Raw genomic sequence first — 12,425 nt, 5'->3', positions numbered from 1 at the left:
GCATGTGAAATAAAAAGAAAAATGTTTTATTCTGCATAATCCCATATAGTAATCAGAATACATTATTTCCAATGACTGTGGCCCTTTAAAGATTGCTTACCAGGGTTGATGTACTAAAGGAGTGAAGACGTTTAAGCAAAGCAAAGTGAATGCCCACCTAGCTTATGTCCTTTTATGAAACAGAGATCAGCGGCGATCCTGAGGATTGTTGCTGATCTCAGATCATTAGTGGTTTAGGAAACAGAGATGATCATGTGAAACAGAGATGAGAACATGTTCTCCGCTGATCATCTCAGCACACAGACAGCCAGTGTATGAAGGAGCGATGTCAGCCTGTCACTGGCGATCTCTGTTCTCCCTCCAGATTCTTCAGCCCAGAGGTGGAAAATCGGGGGAACCGCAAACGAAGCAGCGATAATTTACCAATGTTTAATTTACAGGTGTTTGACCGATCTCTTACTGTAATCTTGCGAGATTGCAGTAAAAGCAGCCATTTTCTAGCATTCAAAGTGATTTTAGATCGCTTCTCTCCTCATTCGGAGAAGTGATCTACACCGCTTCATAAAAAGGCATTCAGAGGAGAACTCTCTCCTCTGAGATTGTCGGAGAACTGAGCAGCGGTCATTTACTGCTGCATGATAAAATGACACCGAAAATGTAAAGCTGTGTTCCCTTTAACCATTAAGGTGTCCGTTTATGACACAGAGAATAGCTGCGATTCAACAGATCTCAGCTATTCTCTGGTCATTCACAGTTTATGACACTCAGGAGATCATGTCAGCCCTTCTCTGGAGATCTGTGTTCTCCCTCCAGATTCTCCAGCCCAGAGCTAGAGAATCAGAGGGACCGAAAACTAAGCAGAGATAATTTACCTCTGTTTAGTAAACTGATCTTTTACTGTAATCTCTCGAGATTATAGTAAAATGAGCCGTTTTCCAGAGTTTGTAGACCGTTCTCCAGCGTTTGGAGACCGTTCTCCCTTCGTTTGGAGAACTGCTTCATAAACTGCATTCACAGGAGAACTGTGTTCTCCGAGAATGCCGGAGAACTGAGCAGCGATCTATTACCGCTGGTCCATAAACGGACACCTAAATCAAGTGCCAGAAAAGTCCTGTTTATCTCCCATACACATGGGGAGCGGGTATGGACTAGTAGATTTAGGACTTATAAAGTTGATGTCCAGAGAACACAATTACAAGCAGTTACAGCAACCTTTTTTTTTTTCCTTTTAGGATAAAGGTTTTACATAAATGAATAAAAGCTGACAGTTGTAGGCACCCCTGTCTGTGGTAAATGGTTTGTCTCAACCCTCTACTGATACTTACAAAACAGGTTGGCTTAACAGACTTGTAGGAAGGATCAGCAGGTGAAAATAAAGCAAAAAAAAAGCCTTTAAAAAAACGAATGCAACCACCACATCCAACCACTGTAAGTAAGCTGCAAAATCATACATTTTAGTTTTTGGCTTTAATACCGCTTTAACGCTGGCCATACGTTATCCAATTTTCTTGTTCAATTTCCTTTAGATATAACTTCAACTATGTAGTGCAAGGGCTGGCCTGATTGCATATAAATTGTTAGTGTTTGACCTCATTATTTATCTCTTTATTACAGGTACTTGTGTAGTGCCCTCAATTTACACAGTGCTTTATATATATATATATTACATTCACATCAGTCCCTAACCCTCAAGGAGTGTACAATCTAAGCTCCCTAACTTACATTCATACATACTAGGGCCGATTTAGACAGGAGCCAATTAACCTATCAGCACGTCTTTAGAGTGTGGGAGGAATCTGGAGAACTCAGAAAAAGCCCACGCAGGCACAGGGAGAACACGCAAACTCCAGGTAGGTGATGCTGTGGTTCGAACCAACGACCCTAGTACTGCCCAGTGGAAGTGCTAACCATTTAGCCACTGTGCTCTCTTCAATGAGTTTAATGCACATTGCAGATTCCTGTGCGGAAAAAATCTACATGATACCAGTGTTGTGGTGTGGACAGGGCACAGAGAGAACAACTGGTTTCATCCCTTGCAGACCGCAGAAGAAAAACTGATGTCTCTGCACCATGGTGTGAATGAACCCGTACTCCTTTACTGTACGTCAAATGTTGTTGTTGACCTTACTGGAAGTTTCTTTTTTTCTTTGTATTTTGTGTAAAACCTTAATAAAACTCAAATTGACCACAAAAATGTGCAGAGGGTGTAACACATGACCCTCCTCTGCAGAGAAAGGACCTTAATTCTGAACCTCTGGGGTGCAAGACTCTTGAAAAGGACAGAGTAGACTTAGTCCACCTGGCAAAGGCCAAGCAGATCCCATTCTTCAGGGGATCAGCTGAAGCAAGGAGCCAATTTAGACAGGATCCAGTAAACCTACCAGAATGTCTTTGGAGTGTGGGAGGAAACCGGAGTACCCGGAGGAAACCCACGCAGGCACAGGGAGAACATGCAAACTCCAGGCAGGTGATCCATGGTTGGGCTTCGAACCAACGACCCTAGTACTGTATATGGGTTTGGTAAATCTAAAGGAAATTTATACAAGAAAATTGTATAATGTATGGCCAGCCTAAGAAAGATGCTGTTATTAGCTTTTTTTGGAACAACCATGGATCTGCTTAGTAAAGTGTACCTGTCAACAGACCAATGGTCCCATAAAAAATTAATCTGTGAAAGTTTTTTGTTTTGTTTTTTTTTTGCTTGACCAATGTGTGTGTGTGTTTAATCAGAAGCTGAATGACATGATCACTCAAGCACATATTTTTCTTTGTTCCATTGTTGCACTTATGACATTTCCTGTACCTGTAAAAAAAAATTAACTTCTACTGACAAGTGTGTATTTTGCAATTTTCTTGGCAGAGAAAGTCACTGACAATTATTGAATGATCTTTTCTGGAAGCCAGGATCTATCAGCAAACATGGCGAACCCCTACACATGACAGTTTACATATACTACTATACTACATTTGGGTCCTAAGATATTGCAAAGGGTTATCCAATTCTTGCTTCATACAATCACATCCTTTTTTGCTTTAATGCATGAGGATTCATTTACTAAAGGAGGCTGTTCACTTAAGCTGGCCATACATTATACAATTACTTTGTTCAATTTCCTTTAGATTTACCTTTAACTATGTAGTACAGAAGCCTACCTGATTTTATACAAATTAAAAATGTTTAGGTTTTACCTCATATTATATGATTTTGATAAGTCTAAAGGAAAATTGTACAAGAAAAATGTATAATGTATGGTCTACCTTAGCAGAGTGAATGTTTAGTAATACAGGGGGCTGTGTTCACTTTCAATACCCAATAATGTGCAAGGGAAATAAAAAAACTGATTTTTTTTTCCTTGATTGGATAAATAAACTGAACACAGCTTATTATAAGCTCAGTGAACATTTATTTTCAATAGTGAGCAGTCTCTGTTCCTTTAGTAATTCAAATATTGCATCTTACCTGTGAACATGTTTATGCTGTATTTATTAGAATTGTTTGTTATCTAAAAGTCTACTGTGCAATCAGATTGTAAAATGTATGGCCGACTTTAGCTGTATGATTAGCCACAGTAAATTTCTGAGTGTGCAGTTTACTAGGTTACATATAGTTACATAGATAGTCTGGCTGAAAAAAGACAAAAGTCCATCTAGTTCAACCATTAAAAAAAAAAGTTATAATCCTACACCCACAGGGGATCCAGAGGAAGGCAAAAAAACCAGCAACGTATGATCCAACTTGCTCCTGCAAGAAAAAAAATCCTTCCTGATATACAATATACTTTTTATTGTATTTATTTGTATTTAGTGGTTCTTTCTGAGCATTTATTCCCATCATAATTATTCTATAATTGTCTGTTGCTTTTTTTTATAACACTATCGTTCCCCATCCATTCAAGATCTAATTTATGTTAAACTAAAACAAATCCGGGGCGATCTGCTTTGTGTTTGTTTTCGTTCACAGTATTTCATTTTATCCTGATTTACTGCTCCATAATTGTTTGTTACTTTTTTCATAACATAACTATTCTCTATAATTAATCCTTTCAATGTCTAATCTGATTTACATTTAAACAGATAGAAGACAATGCAGAACAAAATGTTTCCGTTTCCAAAACAATTCAGCTCATTCATAAAACACAAACGAAAGATATTTACTTAAAAAAAACGTTTATTTAAATCATTTCATCAAACGCTTTCTGTTCAAACCAAATAAAGTAATAAATATTTTAGCATTTTCTTTCTTTTTTTTATACAAAAATAAACAGGTGACCCAGACTTTCTGTGGGGCAGGCAGTGAGGTTGGTGAAGAGGGGGGGCAGGCAGTGAGCAAGCACAAGGCAGGCAGTGATATAGAACAGCTTCAACTTTAATGGGCTGATTTACTAAAGGAGTTGAGAATCTTTACACAATACTTTGTGGGGATAATAACTTCACTGATCCAATCAATGGCAGATTAATAAGTAAATAGGAGTTTGCTTTTTTACTTGACTGGATAATAGAAGTGAATACTCAGACTAATTACTGGAGGAAGATTCTTAACTCTTTCAGTAAATAAGCCTCTAAAGGTTTAGGCAACCACAAAAGCTTTTCACTTGCGGTGGAACCACAAATCCCAGCATGATGCAAATGTCTTGTGGGACTTGCACTTTCACCCTGGGTGATGTGGCACTAGTTTCTCTCGCACAGGTTCTGTTATGATATATATATATATATATATATATATATATATATATATATATATATATATATATATAAAACCCACATATATATACATATTTATTTCTATACTTTTAAGAGAACAAAATAATGTAATTTTTTTTACGTATATCTTTAATATAATCATATAAAATGATACCATTTTATATATATATATATATATATATATATATATATATATATATATATATATATATACACATACATATATAGAATGTAATATGTGTGTGTATATATATATATATATAAATATATATATATATATATATATACATATACATATATAAAATATAATGTGTGTGTGTGTATATATATATATATATATATATATATATATACATACATACATACACACACACATATCATTTTATATATATGTATATCTTGCTATCATTATATATATATATATATATATATCATATATATGGTATCATTTATATATATATCAAACAGAACTTTATTGTAATCACTGTGCAGACATGATCATCTTCAGAGTACATTTTCTTATGTATAAGTGCACAAAACAATATTTTCAATTTTTATCAAATTATTTACAAAAAAACAAAAATAACAAAATTATTTTTGAATAAGCATGGACATAATGCAAAAATAAAAAAAAAATCTTGCAGAACGAAAAATTCGATAAAAGGGTATTTTACTAAATGGTCATGAAGTTCCATCGAACTGTTTTTGCCGAAAGACCTATGTTGTGTATTTATTTATTTTGACTTTTTACCTAATTAGACCTTTTAGTAAATTGCCCCCCTATCGTGAGTTTTATTAACCGCAAAATGTATCATGAAAATGTTAAATAGTATATAGTTATATATTTATATATTTACAAGTCTTTTATTCTAAAAAGAGGGGGGGAATGATAAGAAGTGTGCTAAGGTTGTTAATGAAGGTCTATAAATTTTTGTTTAGAAGAAAAAAGGAATGAAGTTGTGGCTGAGGGGGGTGCGGTGTGCTGATTGGACGAGGGGATTGCTCTGGGGTTTGGGGGTGACCCTCTCCAATCTGGGCTGCAGTCAGTCGAGTTGTGGGTGGTCGCCAGTGAATGGTCAGTCTTTTACAGCAGAGAATCCTTCTTGATCCCGCTGCAGAGTCCATTTTCCGAGTCCTTTGATGTCCCCCTCTATTTCATTTCACAAGCTGCCAGATAAAATCGCGCCTGTATCCCTTCCCAGCTGCCTCTGTGCACCTCTCTATTGCAAACCCAGTGGGCATTGTTCCCTTTTGGTCATTGTCTCCATTGCCTGCAATCAGCATCCCATCAGGGGGGCATCTATTAACCCGGGGACAGAGACAGCCAGGCTGAAATGACGCAGTGGTCGCTTTGAGGGTTTAGCTTAAAATAATACAAAAAAAACCCAATAATAATAAAAAAAGTAATAAATAAAAAAGGAGAAATGATAATAAAAGACGAAAAAATCCGCAAATACAGCTTGCGCCACAAACAAGTCAATGTGCGCCCAAACTCCATAGGAGACAATCAGAGGGATGGCAGGCAGGCAGGTTGTGTGGACTCACTTTGGACGCGATTTTTCATCGCTCTATTCATCAAAACTCGGTGACAGATGTGCGGGACAGTGATCTAGAATCCGTTACCGATTATCCATAACTGACACGGCAATGGATGCAGCTAGAAGGCCATAGAGACCTTAGGAAAAGTTTGCATGGTAGTGGTGGGGGATTATAAACTGTGCTTGGGAGACCCATGTTGCTGATTTGTAGTCTGCATTGATTTTTAGATATTGATTGGAGATAAGAACATTGGAGACAAAAAAAAATCTGATATGGACCCCCCCCCCTTTAAAACTGCAAAAGAACAACTGACACCCAGAACCTGTGCAGCAATGACGTCACTGCAGTCTTTGAGTGACAGTCCTTGGACTCAGGCAGAGATGGCCTAGTATTGGATGGCCTAGTATTGGTTTTGATTGGACTGAACCATTGAACAGAACCCAGACCCCCTTCTTGTGATCAACTATCAACTTTGTGCAATCTTTATTCCAACCGGTGGGCATACACACTTCGATTTCTTTTCCGATCAATCTCTCCCGATAGAAATAATCGACCTATAGTTGATGGTATATTCAGTTTTCAATCCAAAGTTGGATGATCCAAATGCATTATTGATCACATCTCTGTTTTCACCATGCAATCTCATTGATCAATTACCCATTGAATTCATGACCAAAGCATCTCAGTACTGCTGATGGATGCAAAACGATCACTAATTTTGCACCTTGGCTGACTCAGTTTTATCGAATCCAATCTAAATCGAGTCTAAATCGATTGGAAGGGAAGTTATACCTATTTGATTATTTTGATCAATCAAATACGAATGTAAAATGATCGATCATTTTGCACCCCGGTTGACTCTGTTTGATCTAGTCCAATCTAAATCGAGTCTAAATCAATCGGAAGGGAAGTTATACCTATTTGATTGATTGGATAAGAACGATAATTTTGCACCCTGGTTGACTGCTTGATCAAGTCCAGTTGAGTCTAAATTGATCGGAAGGGAAGTTATACCTATTTGACTGAATGGATAAGAATGTAAAATGATCGATAATTTTGCACCCTGGTTGACCCAGTTTCATGGAGTCCAATCTAAATCGAGTCTAAATCGATCAGAAGGGAAGTTATATCTATTTGATTAATTTGATCGTTCGGATAAGAAGGTAAAATGATCGATAATTTTGCGCCCTAGTTGATTCAGTTTGACTGAGTCCAATTGAAATCGATTGGAAAGGAAGTTATATCTATTTGTTTAACTTGATCGATTGGATAAAAATGGAAAATGATCGAAAATTTTGCACCCTGGTTGACTTCGTTTGATCGAGTCCAATCTAAATCGAGTCTAAATCGATTGTATGGAAAGTTATACCTATTTGATTCATTTAATTGAATGAGAATATAAAATGATCGACTCTGGTTGACTCAGTTTGATCCAATCCAGTCTAAATTGATCAAAAAGGGAAGTTAAATCTATTCGATCAATCGGATAAAAATGTAAAATGATCAATAATTTTGCACCCCAGCTGATAGACTCTGTTTAGTCAAATCTGATCTAAATCAAGTCTAAATCGATCAGAAGGGAACGCCTATTGTGATGATCGAATCCCACATCGATTGGATAAAAAAATGGAAGCGTGTATTGCCACCGTTACAGGTGTGATTTTGCACCAAGGCCTGGTAGCCTTGCTCTATCATTCGTAGCGCGTTCCTTCGTATTTGAGTGGCCCCAATGAAAAATCGCACGTGTAGCTGAGCCCTTGCGACTTATCTTTGAAATCATTCATCTCTAGTGTCTATGGTCTGATCGTACAGACTTCCTCACACATTATGAATACATTCTGTATGGTGGTATTATTGTCAGTGCCACTGTTCATACGACCAACCTCAGTCTACTTGGTGTTTGTATAGGACTTTTATCGGTCCTTTCCCCCCTCTTTGCCATATTTCGTTGTTCTAAAGGGGAGTCCTCATGGAACAAGTCCTTCCAGCACTGATCCACTCGTCCCCTAAAAGCTGCAGGGCAGTCCTCTACTCTGCCTGATAGCAGTATTGCTCCAAGTCGTGGCCGACTGGTAAGTACATGGAAAGTTCTAAAGGGCAATTGTGCCATGGAAGTCATTTGGAGTCAGAGGTGAGCCTGGGTAAGCTGGATCCGCTGAGGTGGTGGTGAGCTGCGGTGGGCATCTGGCACATACTACATGGGCAAGGCATGCCACTCCAGTGAGGGAAGCCTCCACCCAGAGGGACAGAACTGGGGCTGGGGGACTTCAGGAGACCATGGGACACAGGATTGGAGGATGGAGGGGCAGGAGGAGGAGGTGGGGGTGGTGGGGCTGCCCTGACAGCTGAGATGCCAGTGGTGGTCAGAGAGGCAGCTGTGGGTGGAAGCAGAGGGTGGTGGACAGGATGGCCCACTGGGTGTCCAGATAAAGGAGTTGCATGGCCCATGCCCCCACAGGCTGATGGGTGGTAGGCGGCTGCCGCAGCGGCTGCAGCAGCTGCATGATGGTGGTGCCCCCCATAAATCTCACTGACCAGCCTCTTCATCTCCTCCAGGGAGTTGGTCAGCATCAGGATGTAGTTACGTGCCAGGAGCAGGGTGGCGATCTTGGAGAGTTTGCGCACGGATGGCCCATGGGCGTAGGGCATGACCTCCCTCAGCCCGTCCATGGCGATGTTCAGGTCGTGCATCCTCTTCCTCTCCCGGCTGTTAATCTTCAGCCTTAGTTGCTGCAACTCCGACTCGCTCATCTGCTTCTTGTCCTTCTTGGCCGCCGCCGCAGCTGCAGCAGCCGCCGCCTTGAAGGCCCCCAGCTTGTCCCCCGCAGCCGCGGCCATGGCCATGGCGTTCCGCAGTTCGGCGCTAAGCTCCGCGGGGGAGTCGCTCATGGTGGAGGAGGACACGGCCGCCGAGAAACCGCTTCCTTTCCGCGTGTGCAGGAACAGGTCATCCACCTCTGGGGAGGAGGCTCGGCTGGAGCCCAGGCTGGCGTCAGAATCCATGCTGAGAGTGAAGGGGATCTGCGGAGCAGAGGGATATGGTCATATATCATATCATTATTATATGCTGTTATATATATATAAATATAAATATATATATATATATATATATTATACAAAAATAGGATATGTTTTATGCATTTAATTGTAGCAATAGGACAAAAAAGAAAATTATATAAATACAGATATATATTGAAACAAGAGTATCTATTTTATTTGATATTTATAAAATTGTAAAAATAGGACAAAAAAAGAAAAATGTATAAATAAATAAATAAAAAAATAGTATATATTTTATAGTATATATTTTTTTTTATTGCATATATATATATATATATATATATATATATATATATATATTTTATTGTATATATATATATATATATATATATATAATAGTGACAATAGGCAATAGGACAAATATATATATATATATAAATATGTATATAAATAAAAAATAGTGTATGATGTATTTTACAATAGGCAATAGGACAAATATATATATATATATATATATATATATATATATATATATATATATATATAAATAAAAAATAGTGTATAATTTATTTTATATATTTAAAATAGTAACGATATGACAAAAAATAAAAAAAATATTTTGAAACAAAATTGTATATATTTTATTTATCTAAAACAGTAACAATAAGACAGACACATAAATAAACGAAAACAAATATATATATATATATATATATATATATATATATATATATATATATATATATATATATATACAAATATATAGCAGTCTCAACGTGAGAAAGTGCAACTGCAATAAACTAACACAGATACTAAAATTGCAGTTACACAGGTGGACTTTTTAGCTAAAGCCACAATTTAGGAATTATCTAACCCTAGAATAGTTTACAGAGTGCAACTAGTACATTTATTATATCTGATAATGATGTCTATAAGGGTCCAATGAACTCGTTGCCTTTGTATACTAACTTGCTGTTTATAGTCATTCTCTTACAGTGGCATCCCTTCTGTATAGTAGATTGTTTATACTGAGATTGTATCCATTACACCCACTTATACATCGATTTGATCAGGTCTTCATTATACAGTCACTGGGTCAGTAGCAGAGCCTGTAGCTGACACCCTTCAGTAACAAGCACATACATCATAACTGACATCCCCAAAGTCACATACATTTCTAAGGGTAGAAACTTCCTGAGCAGAATGTAGGGGGGGGGGGGAGGCTACTTTACTATAGGAGTCATCCTACACTGGGCTGCATTCATGACAATATCCAGAATCAAGTTCTGGAGGGCACATACAATTCAGGGACCTCCAGTGGACTCCAATAAACAATATAAAATCGGAAAAGAAGAGAACAGTGCTGGTTTGGGGTATCACTCCCTTTATATCCAGCCAAGCACTTGTGTACAAAGGCTAAACTTAAACTACCAAATAGAAACAATTCTGCTGATAACAACAAAAAAACAACAATAGTAATCATTCCACATAAACACAGACTATAGTTCCCGATGACCATACAATAAATGGGATACTAAACACTGACAATGTAACAAAAGTATGCTGAAAGTGGACACAAAGTTTCCTGTTTTTGTTGCCCAGCACATGAAGTGTACGGATTGGGCAGATCCGTGTATTTCTGAATGAGGTCACACCTGCTGGCAGTCAGTGCGGGGGACAGAAGTATATTGTGTTTAATAATAATATATGTATTTATGTATTTCTATATATTTCCCTGTTTAATCTCTCAGTCCTATGAGTTGGAGGACAATACAGTGAAATACAAAGTGGCGACTTCCCCAGGCTAAATGCACCCCTTCCTAGCCTGGCCTCCTGGACCCAGGGACCACCCTGCCACTTACGTGTCTGTTGGAGGAGATGGCCAGCTCGGAGGCTTGTTGCAGCCGCTGCCAGTAGCTGAGTGGTGTGCGGGGACACGGTGATGGGCAGCACCTTGCCTGCAGACGCGCTTTTATACCCAGACCGGGGAGAACAATGTCATTGTTCAGGACAGGGGGCCAATGACAGCCAATCAGGGGCGGAGGGGGGCGTGACTAGCTCGGGGCTGAATGAGAGGCGCGAGCCCAGCTTTGTGCCCGGGCGACGTCCAATGACAGCTGGGCTGGGCGAAGTCTCCGCCCCCTCCGCATGACAATGACAGGTTTTCTTTTTTTTTTATTTGAAAAGCAACATTGCGGGTCGGGAGACGGCACTCCAGCACCGGGTTCATCAGTGCAAGAGCCTAATAGATTGTACAAACAGCGGCCCGTGTGTGCTCCAGAGCAAACACTCACCGGGCACAATGCACCTCTCTGCTCCTGGATGGGGGGCACAAGCAACGTCCATCAATGTCCAGCCAATCACAGGCAACCCGGTCCCCGGGGCTATGGGGGAGGCAGGATCGCCTGTGCTGATCCCTATTGTAATTATTGTTCTATAGCCGAGAAATGAAGAAATACAGGACAACGTTATTATTAGTATTAGTATTATTATTATTGTTAGTATTATTATTATTATTCATTTTATATTTTTATGTTTAAAACAAGATTGGAAACTACTAATAATTATACATCTAATACTAATACTACTACTAATACTAATACATCTAATACTACTAATACTACAAATAATACTACTAACACTACTACTACTACTAATACTACTACTAATACATCTAATACTGATACTACTAATACTAATACATCTAATACTAATACTACAAATAATACTACTAACACTACTACTACTAATACTACTACTACTACTACTAATATATCTAATACTGATACTACTAATAATACATCTAATACTAATACTACTACTACTAATAATAATAATACATCTAATACTACTAATACTAATACTACTACTACTAATATATCTAATACTGATACTACTAATAATACATCTAATACTAATACTACTACTAATAATAATAATAATACATCTAATACTACTAATACTAATACTACTACTACTAATACATCTAATACTGATACTACTAATACTAATAATACATCTAATACTAATACTACTAATACTACAAATAATACTACTAACACTACTACTACTACTACTACTAATACATCTAATACTGATACTACTAATACTAATACATCTAATACTAATACTACAAATAATACTACTAACACTACTACTACTACTACTACTAATATATCTAATAC

The 12,425-nt window shown here is 38.0% G+C and overlaps 1 protein-coding gene across 1 annotated transcript; it reads right to left on the bottom strand.

The window, feature by feature from the left end:
* Nucleotides 1-5,095: 5,095 nt before the first annotated feature.
* OLIG2 (oligodendrocyte transcription factor 2) lies at nucleotides 5,096-11,175 on the bottom strand. The gene is made up of 2 exons (XM_089688922.1): nucleotides 11,103-11,175; nucleotides 5,096-9,261 (listed from the first exon to the last, which is right to left on the bottom strand). Exon 2 carries the CDS (start codon nucleotides 9,241-9,243, stop codon nucleotides 8,356-8,358), a length of 888 nt encoding a protein of 295 aa, XP_089545048.1. The 5' UTR covers nucleotides 9,244-9,261; nucleotides 11,103-11,175; the 3' UTR covers nucleotides 5,096-8,355.
* Between the last annotated feature and the right edge of the window lie 1,250 nt (nucleotides 11,176-12,425).

This window comes from Staurois parvus, unplaced genomic scaffold (genome assembly GCF_062004578.1).
Source record: "Staurois parvus isolate SC_StPar_1 unplaced genomic scaffold, SC_StPar_1.0 ptg000461l, whole genome shotgun sequence".
In the NCBI taxonomy this organism is placed as follows: domain Eukaryota; kingdom Metazoa; phylum Chordata; class Amphibia; order Anura; family Ranidae; genus Staurois; species Staurois parvus.
Note: the sequence above shows the minus strand (reverse complement) of the source record. Positions and strands in the feature narration are given on the sequence as shown.